Source organism: Fomitiporia mediterranea, assembly GCF_000271605.1.
Source record: "Fomitiporia mediterranea MF3/22 unplaced genomic scaffold FOMMEscaffold_6, whole genome shotgun sequence".
NCBI lineage: Eukaryota > Fungi > Basidiomycota > Agaricomycetes > Hymenochaetales > Hymenochaetaceae > Fomitiporia > Fomitiporia mediterranea.
The window spans coordinates 1149967-1163248 of record NW_006760391.1 but is presented as its reverse complement, the minus strand read 5'-3'; the positions used below and the strand labels follow the sequence as shown (position 1 = coordinate 1163248).

The 13282-nt window shown below is 45.7% G+C and overlaps 5 protein-coding genes across 5 annotated transcripts; all 5 read left to right on the top strand.

Annotated features, from left to right (window-relative positions):
- Nucleotides 1-317: 317 nt before the first annotated feature.
- FOMMEDRAFT_156088 (S-adenosyl-L-methionine-dependent methyltransferase) lies at nucleotides 318-1958 on the top strand (the record flags this gene model as incomplete). Its single annotated transcript, XM_007266404.1, has 10 exons — nucleotides 318-362; nucleotides 423-774; nucleotides 826-857; nucleotides 906-1004; nucleotides 1059-1105; nucleotides 1173-1197; nucleotides 1251-1499; nucleotides 1558-1742; nucleotides 1812-1868; nucleotides 1919-1958. The coding sequence occupies 10 exons, from the start codon at nucleotides 318-320 to the stop codon at nucleotides 1956-1958; spliced, it is 1131 nt and encodes a 376-aa protein (XP_007266466.1).
- Nucleotides 1959-3124: 1166 nt separating this feature from the next.
- On the top strand, nucleotides 3125-5799 carry FOMMEDRAFT_122797 (mitochondrial distribution and morphology protein family 31/32). Its single transcript, XM_007266403.1, has 9 exons — nucleotides 3125-3716; nucleotides 3775-3827; nucleotides 3880-4275; nucleotides 4333-4661; nucleotides 4715-5139; nucleotides 5199-5271; nucleotides 5330-5339; nucleotides 5397-5425; nucleotides 5482-5799. The coding sequence occupies exons 1-9, from the start codon at nucleotides 3526-3528 to the stop codon at nucleotides 5677-5679; spliced, it is 1704 nt and encodes a 567-aa protein (XP_007266465.1). The 5' UTR covers nucleotides 3125-3525; the 3' UTR covers nucleotides 5680-5799.
- A 289-nt stretch (nucleotides 5800-6088) lies between these two features.
- Nucleotides 6089-7373, top strand: FOMMEDRAFT_167922 (uncharacterized protein; the record flags this gene model as incomplete). Its single annotated transcript, XM_007266402.1, has 4 exons — nucleotides 6089-6312; nucleotides 6370-6890; nucleotides 6947-7126; nucleotides 7188-7373. The coding sequence occupies exons 1-4, from the start codon at nucleotides 6126-6128 to the stop codon at nucleotides 7371-7373; spliced, it is 1074 nt and encodes a 357-aa protein (XP_007266464.1). The 5' UTR covers nucleotides 6089-6125.
- A 980-nt stretch (nucleotides 7374-8353) lies between these two features.
- Nucleotides 8354-9026, top strand: FOMMEDRAFT_140630 (uncharacterized protein). The gene is made up of 3 exons (XM_007266401.1): nucleotides 8354-8563; nucleotides 8617-8702; nucleotides 8760-9026. Exons 1-3 carry the CDS (start codon nucleotides 8398-8400, stop codon nucleotides 8904-8906), a joined length of 399 nt encoding a protein of 132 aa, XP_007266463.1. The 5' UTR covers nucleotides 8354-8397; the 3' UTR covers nucleotides 8907-9026.
- Nucleotides 9027-9891: 865 nt separating this feature from the next.
- On the top strand, nucleotides 9892-11296 carry FOMMEDRAFT_167920 (uncharacterized protein). The gene is made up of 5 exons (XM_007266400.1): nucleotides 9892-10143; nucleotides 10197-10285; nucleotides 10342-10973; nucleotides 11035-11108; nucleotides 11177-11296. Exons 1-3 carry the CDS (start codon nucleotides 9957-9959, stop codon nucleotides 10525-10527), a joined length of 462 nt encoding a protein of 153 aa, XP_007266462.1. The 5' UTR covers nucleotides 9892-9956; the 3' UTR covers nucleotides 10528-10973; nucleotides 11035-11108; nucleotides 11177-11296.
- Nucleotides 11297-13282: the final 1986 nt, after the last annotated feature.

Here is a 13282-nt window from a genome sequence, read left to right as displayed (position 1 = left end):
TCACAAAACCTTTTGCGGATCGTGGAGTTCTTGTATTGATGCCAGAGATTTATGCTGATTAATCGGCCGTACCCTTTGCCTCTGGATGAACTCTTTTTATGTTTTGTTATCTGAGGAATGAACGGGAGCAGGCGTGCTACGACAGGCATTGTTGTGAGTCCAAGGAAGGGAAGGGCTTGCGTGTGAGAATCGGTTTCTGTCACCGTGTCAGATCGCGACCGACACACTGACGGCGACACCTTCGAGATCGTCGCTATGAACACGGACGGGACGGACCTCAGCATGCGCGTGGCGCAACAGATTCACCAAGGACCGTCATGTCTAAACTGCTTGAGCGAGCTGCATATGATGCTGTCGATAGAGTGAGTCTCCTGCTTATCGTTCATACCAGTAGGGTTAAGTTCCGATGATGATTTCTACAGGGCTTGATTCCGGATTTTCTGTTACGGATCGCCATCCAAACCTTACTTCGACACCGTTTGCGCATGATAGACCATGGGTCATTCTCAGCCAACCAAGCAGCGAAACAAGCTTTTGTTGAAGACCTTTGTAAAAGACCTGCCATCGCAGAGCAGACGGACCGAGCAAATGCACAACACTACGAAGTCTCCACGAAGTTTATTCTGTCGTGCCTCGGACCTCGAGCAAAATATTCTTCTTGTCTTTATCCTACCGGGAAAGAATCTCTGGCGGAAGCAGAAGAGTTGATACTAGCAAGCTATAGTGATAAGGCTCGATTGAAAGATGGACAAGATGTTCTGGATCTTGGATGTGGTGAGTAGTTACGAATGAAATATTTCGTACCCGAAACTGACCGTGACTTAGGATGGGGAAGCTTGACTCTATATCTCGCAGAGGTAAGTCCATGTATATACTCGGTGGAAAAATAGTAACTTTGCGTACAGAGATACCCCAGCTCACGAATTGTTGGCTTATCTAATTCCAACACACAAAGAGAGCATATCCTCGGGATCGCAAAAGAGAAAGGGCTTGAAAACGTAGAGGTGCGTCGGAACTCTCCCGTAGTTCCGAGGTTTACATGCTGATTTATTTTCCAGATCATTACAGCAGATGTCAACACATTCGACTTTACGGATGGCAGAACGTGAGTGACCCCAAATTCTTTGATTTGCGAAGTGTAGGCTAATTGCATCTATAATGCTACTATCCAGTTTTGACCGTATTCTTTCTATCGAGGTATTATCGATCAATAATGGTGAACATGAACTTCTAACGAATTCCTTCTGCAGATGTTCGAACACATGAAAAATTACAAGGAATTACTGCAAAAAATATCCAGATGGATGCGTCCGAAGGCTCCTTCGAAACTTGATTCAGACATCAAAGATAACAATACTAACGGCGCCGAGGATGACGAATCACTTCTTTTCGTGCATTATTTCTGCCATAAAACCAATCCTTATCATTTCGAAGAGGATGACGGCTGGATGGCACAGACGTTCTTTTCGGGTGGCACGATGATGTCTAGCGATCTTCTCGTATGCCTACTCGTTGCAGACAACTCAAGGCATCGGAGCTGATTACTTCTACGTACAGTTGTATTTCCAATCAGATGTGACACTAGTTCGTAACTGGTTCCTCAACGGCAAACACTATTCAAGAAGCCTTGAGGCTTGGTTACGCCTTCAAGATGCGAACGCGAAGTCAGGAATTGCGGAATTGGAACAGGATGCCAAGGCGAAGGGTCTAGACCCAGCTGAGGGAAGGAAGGCGTTCCACAGGTAAATTTATTTTTTAATCATAAGGAATATGTTACATCCCTTTCGGAGACTGGTTAACATTTTTAATAGATTTAGACTGTTCTACATGGCATGCTCGGAGCTATTTGGATTTAATGACGGCGAAGAGTGAGTGGTTCTGACACCTCGTTCTCCTTGAAATGCTGACCCGTTGATAGGTGGGGTGTCGCGCATTATCTTTTTAAACGCAAAAGTTGATGCAATACGCTGCATTTTGTGTTAGCTCCAAAAACTTCTTGATAAAAGTAAATCTATCGAAATTTGCCACCAGAAGATCTTGTCTTTGCAAGATGGATCAGCTCATGCACATTTTCTGTTCTGGTGATGCTATGAAAGACTGTCCTATCTGTGTAGTAATCACACAATGAGGGGATAATATCTGGATTATGTACTTGGCTGTATGCTCTTGACGAACTCTTTTTGCGCATGCCGAGCCAGACAGGCAGAAATGAGGAGTAAAGCCGCACAGTGACGCAAGCAAGGCCCTGTATTGGGGCATACAAGTAATATAAAGCTACTTCTTGGCCAACATTCTCTACAGGACTCTGCCTAATGCAGAATGACTTTTATTTCATAGGCTCTATTTTATTTCAAATAGGATTAAGAGAGAAATGCTGTTCTCAACAACGCGTTCGGGACAAATCACTCATCACGAAAGATGGTTTTTTGGTCCTCACAAGACAACTTGGAATTATAATGACTGCATATCCCTGATATCTATAGTTGTTTTACGCTGCAGCAAAACTTATAGGTAACATCATGCTAATCTTATTCACAGGTCCAGGTCATCAAAACAGACGCGGAAATTATAAATATACTTGGACCAAATTAGGGACTGGCATGGTAACCGCCACGGTAAACTGTGCCAAGAACCGCGGTTCAGGTTTACCACGGTAGAAATTCCCACGGTAACCACAGTAACCACAGTAACCACACAAGTTGACTTACAAAGAATCAGGTGCTCAGAGGACAACTGACTGTAGTCACAAAATGTGACTAATGTGACTGGTCACGCAAATTAGTGTGAGATTATCCTATGATTGTGAGAATATAATGCTACTTAAGGCTAGCTCCGCAGAATTCCGATGATTTTTGCATTTACTGCAGAACTTGCGGTTACCGTGGGAACATTTACCACGGTGTGGTAACCGTGAGAATACTCTACCGCAGTGCGGTACCGCGGTAGAGCCTTACCACGCCAGTCCCTAGACCAAATGTTGCGTTTTACATGCACGTGATTTGCCGACCAGAAACACGCGTGTAAAGCCGAGGACATTTGTCCAGTCCTCATAGTAATACCGCCGCAAAGTACTGTCCTCCTCCCAGTTACTGCATGCAAACTACAAGATGCCTCAGCGGCCCAAGCAGACTCCAGCTTCTGACTTCTACGTCTCGTAGTCTGGCAGATGTCGCTAGCTTGGACCGTTACAAAGCCATTAGGAGTTTCTTCATTCAGCAGCAACATTATACGACAAATGCGTCAAGACATTTAGCACTAGAACGACGTTATTTCGGACCTTGCACTCTGAGGGCAGATAATAACTACTACCTCGTGCGAAACCGACTAGATACACGTAATTATCATGTATCTTCTCGACTTTGGGAAGAAAAACAATCTGGGAGTAGGCATAATTCACCGGGAGTTGGAGGGAAAGATGTCGGAAAGGAGCCGAGTCGAATTACGCAGGAGACATCGCCAAAGGTCGAAGAGCAAAGTAGATACCATCAGCTCGAAAACTATTCTCGTTTCTTCCGCCGACTGGTCATGTCGTTACCACCTATGCAGCGACCAACGCGAGACGATCTGTTGAAAGTCGCGACAGGTTTCTGGCAGCGGTTGAGGATTCGCTTTAAGTGGTTTACAATCAAGTCATTCCGAAAGTTCAACGCAGATGATATCTCTGCCTTCGTCTCTTGGTTTGTCTTCAGCCAAGCTGTTTGGATTTTCATTGGCACGTAAGTTCCCAACTTGTCTTTGGACTGTTTGCCAGGAAACTTACGCTATCCCAATTAGTACTACATTTGCCTCTGTAATATTCGCGACTCTGAACAGTTTGCGCCTGCAAGGTCCGTACCTGACTGCATTTTTCTTTTAACCTAATGTTTATTTTTCCATTAGAGTATGTTGCGCGAGCAATTAGCGATTATCTGACGTCAGAGACTGGGGTCACTATTATTTTCGAATCTGCGATCGTGCCAAAATGGAAGGACTCGCGAATTGCTTTCAAAAATGTCTATATATCACGCCGTCCACCCTCATTAGGTGGAATACCACCTGCTGATCCAAACGCAGCACATAAGGCCGCTGCTCGATATGATATCGGCAATCATCCTGCGAGTCATGGACTTGAGGATGACCATAACGATTCTTTTCCTCAGGCTGAAGAAGAAGTTGATTACGCTGTTTTCGACCTGAACGTAGATTCGATTGACGTGACGCTATCATTATGGCGCTGGCTAGATGGGAAAGGACTCGTAGAGGATGCTGTGGTCAAGGGTGTTCGTGGTATTCTCGGTAAGTCACTGGAATAAATGCAAATTTCAATATCTGACCGAAATTGCTGTATGTTAGACCGTCGGTACGTCCACTATGATCCAGACAAGCCCTTGGATCCGGCAGATTTTCGGCATCCGTCTCGGCCTGGGGATTTTGAACTCAAGTCGCTGCAAATAGAAGATCTTCTCATTACGGTATACCAGCCCGAGGCATTCCGCCCGTTCACAGTTTCAATATTCCGTGCGGATATCAAACAATTCAGAAAACGCTGGTTATTCTATGATTTTCTATCTGCTGAGAATGTAGTTGGCCAGTTCGATAACTGTTTATTCAGTCTTCACAAGCCGCAGAGTATTGGAAGAACGATGGAGCAGGAGATGAAAGATGGCCATTGGGCTCGCATGGTTTGTTAGCAGTGTCAAAGAGTTTGAATGAAGTCACTAATTGTTTTCCAAAGGCTCGATTCCGGATAGATGGAGTTAACATCGACCATCTTCAACGCGCTACATCCATGGAAGGGCCCATTGCATGGATAACATCGGGAAAATTTGACGCCGTGCTCGACATACGTTTCCCTCATCCTGAAGAAACGGACTTCAACGCCCTGCTTGGCGAGCTCGCGGAGGCGATCACTACTGCCGCCTCGACGCAAGCAGCTCGATTTGTGGACCGCATCCCTGGTCAACGCGAGCTTGCGAAACCGGCCATTTCTGTGCCCGATGACTCAAAAGACATTGTAGTCGAGAGGGCTGCTGCGCCGCGCGTGGTTACGGTTGATATTGACCTGAGGTTTAGGGACGTGAAAGCATCGGTGCCTATTTTCACGCGGGACCTTTCGTATGTGAACAACGCACTGATACGGCCTATTGTTGCGTTCATAAAGTAAGTGGATACCGTTCATTGTTCCATTCTGAGTGGGTAAGTTCTAATGCGAATCTCAGTGCAAACAAGACCTTGGTGCCCATTCGATGCCGAGTGGTGACGGAACTGGACAAATTTGATGGTGCTTGGACGGTAAGTTTACATTCGACTTTGGTGCCATTACTGCGACTAATATTTATTTCCATTCTAGATGTGGGAAAGTAAGCACATCCCTGACTTCCCATGCTGATTTATTTAATTAAACCATATCTACGCAGCTGGGTTGATGGACGAGATTTCTTTGAAGGTTTGCGAATTGTTTAGACTTTTACTTTTATCACATAACCAACTTTACTTCACTAGGTCTACGAGGCACTCGCCTACCACGTTACACAAGCAAACTTCAACCGTCGAGTTAAGACAGTCAGCTTGTGGAGTCTGCAAAAGACTATCCATACCGCGTTATCTGCGCTTCAAACGATGATGCAGCCGATGAGCGTCTATATACCCGAGCTAAGAGAGGCAATTCCTCTGGAAGAATGGAGCAACCTTCCGACTTAGTGCTCATGATGGCTCAAGCAAAAGTACTCTATATAGTTCATAATTTCATGCTTGTTATGAATCAGCTTATGATTGCTGTCCACGACGTCCACGACTTCCACAACTCCGGCTTATGTCGCCAACCACCGCTCGTAATTCACGCTTTGCCTTTTGACTCATGTGCTTCCACCTTAATTTTTATGTCGGAGCTCTTCTCACTCAGGAATATACTACACGGTTTTGATGCTTTGTTGTCTAAGTACATGAAGCTCCCCTTCATGCTTCTCTGATCATGTGACGCTCCGCACCCACAACCTGCCATGACGCGTTGCGCACTTCGACCGCTTGAATCAATGAGGTCACTGGCTTAGACTTTTCCCCCTATAAAAATGTACATTTTGTCGTCCTTGCTCTTTATTCCCGCCTCAATCCGCTTCACGGCAAATCTGTATCTCAGTTAGCACGCTATGCTTCCAAGATCCGCTATTGCTCGTTCTAATGGTCTCGTAACTAGACGAATCGTTACACGTCGACCAGCGGGATCCACTGTGCGCTTTCAGTCAACGTCCTCGTCTTCCGGAGCGTCTTCGTCTGCATATAATGCCTCACATGCCGCGGCCGGTGTAGCTGGCGGTGCCACTGTTGCTCTAGCAGGTTAGTGAAATGAAGCAAGGTTCACTTATGCTCTTGTTGATTTGTTTTCGTCGTTAGGTTATGTCTGGTACCATACCTCTGGTCTTAAGACAGCATTGCAGACCTCTAAGGATATTAAGAGCTATCTCCAGACCACGCGCGACAATGTTGTCTCTAAAGCTCGCGAAACTGCAAAGAATCCAAGCCAGGCACTATCCCATTTGCGTGGCATCGCAAAATCCTATTCGAATTTCATTCCCGGAGCATCTGGATATATTGATACGACATTTGATGAGCTAGACGACCTGTATGGTGCACATTCTGGCGAAATGGACTCGATATTGAAGGAAACGACGGACGAGTTATCGAAAGTTGCGAATCAAGGACGTGCAGACACTGCAACTGCAGCAAAGGTAGCTGAGATCGTCGGGAATGCTGTGCGTAGAATGCAAGAGCTCGGTAAGAAAGTGGGTGGCGACATCCTGGACAAGAGTCCTATGGTTAAGGAGAAACTGGGAAGCGGGTACGAGCAGTTGCAAAGTTTAGCGGAAAAGGCAGGCCCTGAAGGGAGGAAAGCACTGGATGAAGTGCAGAAACAGGTATTTGTTATTATCTCTATGTCTAGATTTATTATCAACGTTATTACCCCGAACAGGTCAAAGAAATAATTTCGAGGGGTAAACCTGACGAGGAAGCAATCAAGAAAATACGGGACCACATTCAGGATAAAGCTTCCTCCATCCGTAAACGTGTTGAATCGTCTGATGGAACCGGAATATTGGATAAATTTGAAAGTGTCGGCGCACTTTTCAAGAATATTCCAGGTGTAGATGAAGTCTGTATTTTATCTTTCTGCAGTGGACTGGCAAAATTCTGATCCACATTACCATTCGTAGATTATAAAGAAGGCACCAAATAGTCAAGAAATCATCAAATTGGCAGAGGACCAGAGTGAAGAGGCGCAGAACCTTGCAAAGGAGACTCTAACAGATGTGATGGCCGTGCTTGAGGAAAAGGGCAAGAAAGCAAAGGAACTGACACAACGCACGAAGGTTGAGGCCGAAAAGCAGGCCAAAAATTAACGGGTCCAGTATATATTGTCCGATCGCCCTCAACTCATTCTGGTATTCTTGGTGCCATATTCGCGATAATCGTGCTTTATAGAAACGTATTTTTACCCATAAGTCCTGTTTGCGTCCGCAATAAATTTCCCGCATGATATTTACAGGCAACCCTGGTACGCGATCGCGAAAATGTATTACTATACTGCAGTTTACTGGAATCGTATTAATTCACAAGCAAGTACATTGCAAGAAAACAGATGGGCCCAGTGAGAATGCATAAAATCGGATTAACAACGATAAACAGCAGACAAGACTAATCACTACATGCATGGTACGTAGATAAGAGCATGACAAGGAAGCGCACGCGACATCGATATTTCGTTGGCTTATTACCGGATACGCGGCAGCGTGCTCACACAGAACGCGTTCGGCATTAAATAAATAAATTTATTAATGCTGGACAGGAAGGAAGGACTTTCGCTTACGGAGGCTCAATCCTACCCCTTCCTGATTTAGGTTAGAATGTGTAGATCGAGAGCATTATGTAAGAAAATAGTGATTGTCGACTCCGTTGAGCAAGGGTTTTGAACTTTCTACCACAAGACTTTCGTGCCCTGTCTTGAAACGGCGCAACACGCCGAACTCGTGCTCATGACTGTACAATCACAAGTACTCTGCTTGACTCATGAACTAATGTTGATTATGATTACTTTTAACGACCTTTTGCGCCGCTTGTTGCCTTTTGTGGCTCAGTGCATCCTCGTGTGCTCCCGCCTGGATCTCTTGTGCTGGAGTTCTAGTCAGGAATACATGGCTTCCATGCACTTCCCCTTAGCAACAGAAGGCCTCTATTTTCGACACTTCTCCTATCATGTGAGGCTCGAGAACTTCTCATGACTCGTATCGGCGAATTGGCCCTTGAAACAAAATTAATGGAACTAGAAGCTTTTGTTCCTTGATATAGATGCATACCTTGTTGTCCTCGCTCCCCTCCTCACCCTCAACCCACCTAGAGGCAAACTCGCAGCTCAGTTGAAGCACAATGCCCCCAAAGTCTGTAATCGATCGATCTAATGTGCCTGCGACGAGACGTATTATTGCTCACCGACCAGCCGAGTCCATCGTACACTTTCCATCTACGTCCTGGTCACCCGAACCATCTTCATACACCAGTGATTTCTCGGTCAGGGCATTTTTTACCTTTGCATGTTGGTAAATCGAATTATTGGGACAGACTTTTATTGACTATTTTCACTGTAAGGTCGCGTTTGGTCTGTCAAGAGACGTTGGAGAACAATACAGAAGTTGAGAGAGTTTAAGGACGATCTGCAGTCTATATGCGATAATGTTGTCTTTTTGAAACTTGCGAAACTGCATAATTCTAATCCACATTGTTATCCTTAGGGCCACCAAGGCGAGTTCCGGGAGATTGTAAAAGAGACTTTTACGGAAATTATGGCTGTGCTCGAGGAGAACCGCAAGAAAATGAAGGAACTCGCAGAACGCGCGAAAGCTGATGCAGAAGAACGAGGACAAAATCGACAGTCCTAGTTCATCTTCTCTAATCGTCTTCGTCTCGTTCTGGTGGTTTATGGCGTTATGCCCGAGACGATCGTGCTTTGCAGAAATGTACTTTTACCTACAATCCTGGCTGGCGACCGAAATAAACCCCCACTCATCTTAATTGACTGCAAGTCGAGAACAATGGTATGTGTACACGAAACGCATTACCACATTATACAATGTGAGGAATCGCTTCGTTGTGCACGAGTACCTTGCAGGAGAGACAACGCATAAAACTAGATCAACAAAGTTAAATGTCGGGCAGGTCTATATGTAAGGGGAGGGCGACTATAGGAAAAGGTATGTATAATGTTACAGAGGAGATACGTGATAGCACAGACATACACACAGAACACGTTTGACACCAATAAGTAATTAAGACTACCGAACGGAATGTATATTAGTGATGTCCACGAAATCCATCCCTCTCCCTGATTAAGGTCATAGTATGAAGAGCTGGTATAACCGTAGATGCGTAGTGCCAATACCCCAAAGTTGTCAGAATTTAGAATTCATTATGTAAGAGGAAATAGTAGATGTCGAAATTCAGGCTTTGAACTGTCTGCCACACCTCTTTTGTGCCTGTCCAACCTGTCGACTAGCTCATGAACGATCAACTAAAGTTACTAAAAGTACTCCGTAAGCTCGGTATCTGATACTAGTTATGATTGCTTCTTATGACTTTTTACGCTTATTAACACTGCTTCTCACTTTTCGTGGCTCTCTCAGTCTCACCGGCACCGCATCTTCGCATGCTCTTTCGTTCTGGAGTTATACTCAGGAATACATGGATTTGACACGCTTTGTCCTCCTAGCCGCAAAGGCCTCTATGTTCCACGCTTCTACGGTCATGTGAAGCTCGGGATCTTCGACTCGTCATGACGCGTATCGGCGGCTTGGGCCTTTATTCAGTACTATTATTACAATAATGAGGCCACAGGCTTTTGTCCCTTCATATAGACGCACGCTTCATCGTCCTCGCCCCTCAGTTCACTCTCAACTTGTTCAGAAGCAAACTCACAGCTCAGTTAACACAATATGCTCCCAAGATCCATAATTGCTCGTTCTAACGTGCTTGCAACGAGACGTATCATTGCACGCCGGCCAGCCGGGTCCATCCAGCGCTTTCAATCTACGTCCTCTTCTTCTGGACCACCCTCATACAAACGTTATATCCCGTATCTCGTTGCTGGGCTGGCTATCGGTGCATGTTACAATGTAGCGCGTCGGTAAATCAGATTATTGGGCCGTATTTCTATTGACTACTTTCGCCTTAAGATTACGTTTGGTACTATACGTCTGGTATTCGAACTGTAGTACAGAAGTCGAGAGAGATTAAAGACATTCTCCGATCCAAACGCGAAAAGGTTTGTCTCCAAAGCTCGCGAGCCTGCATAACTCTGATCTATTTTGTTATCCCTAGATCTTCAAACGGTCATCGGACAACCAGGAAATTGATGAATTGGCCGACGGCAAGAGTGCAGACGTGCAGAAAGTCGCAAAAGAAACATCTGCAGAAGTGATAGCCGTTCTTAGGGACAAGGGGAAGAAAGCGAAGGAGCTTGCGGAAAGCGCAAAAGCTGGAGCGGAAAAGCGAGCCAAAAATTAAGAAGTTCATACTCTCCGATCGTCCTCATCCCATTTGGTGATCTATGCTGTCATATCCGCGGCGATCGTGTTTTGCAGCGTTGAATTTTTACTCACAACTCTTACTTACGTCCAGTATAAATCCCTGATATGATATTTAAAGATAACTCCGGTGCCCGATCATGGAAATGCATTACTATACAGTACGTTATGAGGATTCGGCTCAATATACACAAGTACATTGCAGGAAGAGAAGATCGTTCTGGTGAGAATACATAAGTCCAGATCAGCAACAAAAATAACAGATGAGTCTATACGGGTCCGTAGAGCAGAAAACAACAATGAGAAAAGGAAATATGTGCGGTGATGCAGTGAGGAAGCGCCAACGGCCTCAATATTTTGTTGCCTTGTTGGCGGATACAAAGCAGCGCAGTCATAAGCATGGACCATTATTAACGTCAAGTAATTCTTGGAAAGTACGATTTTGAGCACCAAACGAAAGGAGCACATCTGAATTATTTCTACTTACAGGAAGCTCTAATCCTCCCCTCTTGACAATTTAGGGTCACAACGCGGAGAGCTGGTGCCGCCGCAGCCACCAGTCTGGCAGGGTCATCAGAATGCATTAATGTAAGAATATAGTGAATGTCGAGCAAGGCTCGGTACCTTACCTCTTTCGTGCCCTGGCTCGATCCATGACTACCGGAAAGTCCACCATTGCCGTTATTATTGCCTTTGTTTTGGTCTAGCGGCAATGTGTTGACAGTTGCGAACAGCGACATTAAGAAGAGCAAGACGAGTAAGGTAGAGATGATGCGCTGGCAGTTTATCATAGTGCAGTAGAGCTTGGCGTTCGTATACAACAGAAAAAAAGGTCTTGGAATTGGGATGTGGTATGTATGAAGGGTACTCAGTTGCAGAACCTAGAGCTCCTCTGAAGCGACCGTTTTAAAGACATTCAGGAGTCGTGAATCGTCGAATCATATAGTCTTGGGAATCTGTCCTCGTACAAGGGTGTGCCGAAGCAAACCCATCACTACACCTGCAAAATGCAGAAAGGGGAGCAGGAAAGAAGGAAAGGAGACGCGGAGAGCCGAAACCTCCCAACGAATCGGTGATCGAATTGTCGAGGCCCCAAACTCCGAGCATCCAGTACGACATGCATCAGTCCATTAACAGTCCAAAGCCATTCCAACACGCCAATTCGCGTGCAGAGTTGATCCTGCCTGGGTATATGCTATATGCAAACTGTATTGAAGATGCACATACGTAGTTCTTCCAATGCGTATTTTAAGTTATACGATTGGGTGAGAGAGTAGAGGGTGGGTGGAACTGGTTGGATGGGGGAGATGGATCTTGTATCATTGTATGGAGCTGGTACGCCGATGGGAAAGCCTCATTTGGAGGCAATAGCATGTTAACCGAATCCGAGGCGCACCATGGGAGCCGACGCGCAGCGTTCCTCGTTCTTCAGTATTCGACGCATAGGGGCCAGCCTTCGACTTCCTGATGAATTGGTATCCGTTAAAGTTGCTTGCACCGCCTCTCATGAGAACATTTCCTTCATCAGGTACAAAGAAACGTATCAAACACACACCTAGAATTTAAATCGCTTGGGATTCAGGCCTTCGGAGCCGTAGAGAAATAGCGCGGGTGCGATCACCGGGAGAAGAGGTGCAGATAGCATATATTCCGTAAACTCGTTTTGTATTGAGACGAAAATGCGTGGGTACGTGTGTGAACGCATAACTACGCAACCGATGAGAGGAACGAGCACGGACTTAGGCTGCGAGCAGCCCATGACTCTCCTCATTCAAGGGGACGCTCCCGGTTGCACTGAAACTCTCTCGCAGAAACCTTGCGGAGAAATCCCTTTTCAGTAAGAACGGAGTCAGTAACGCCGTCTCCCTACTTAAAAGTACCCGTGTAATCAAGTAAAGTAAAAAACTTACACAATCCGAGGCAGTCCAGGGCGAAGAAATGAGGTCTGCTGACCGGGCGCGAAGGACTCCGAAGTCGAAAGTTGTATTGCTATGATTGCGACAATACCAATATATCAATTCCAGGTCCAGAGACGATTGACTTTTAGATGGATCAGCCCCCTGAAAGAAGCTATGCGTGTACGACTGTAGCTTGATTTTCTAACGTGCGAGACGTCCGTAACCAATTTGAATGAGAAAACTGCAGGCAGATGCCTCGGGCGGCGCTGCGTGGCGCTCAGCATCGCCGGATACCTGGAAAGTGTCATAATACTCGATTCGGTCATCAGGACATTGGTTCTGGACGGCCTGGGGAGAGTCTGGTAGGATAGTTTCCCAGTGTCATTTACGCATGATGTCGATCAGATACTATGACATTGTACTCACTTGTCGGGTTGCTACTCCCAAGTACATCATCCATAAATTTGGGCCCGATTACTGAGGTTCGTAGCTTTCGCTGCTCTTGCGATGCACAGCAATGCATGCCACTATCAGTGTGACAAAAGAAACACCTTTGATCAGATACTTTGGACAGGGCCGACAGAACAAACCACGAGAGACAAGAATAAGACAGACGACAGACACGAAGCAGACAAATCGCGTCATCCAGTGGTTCCGGTATTTCCGTGCCCGGGTAAAACTCAACTCAAGAGCCAGGCACTACCAATTCACTTCACTGGACATATTCATCTTGCGAAATGACAAGTCGTGAAGTCTGGATGGAACGTCCTAAACATTTCAAGCGAACAACTGAGTTCAACGATTAAGGCAGAACAAGCGAGAAGCAAACCAGTCATG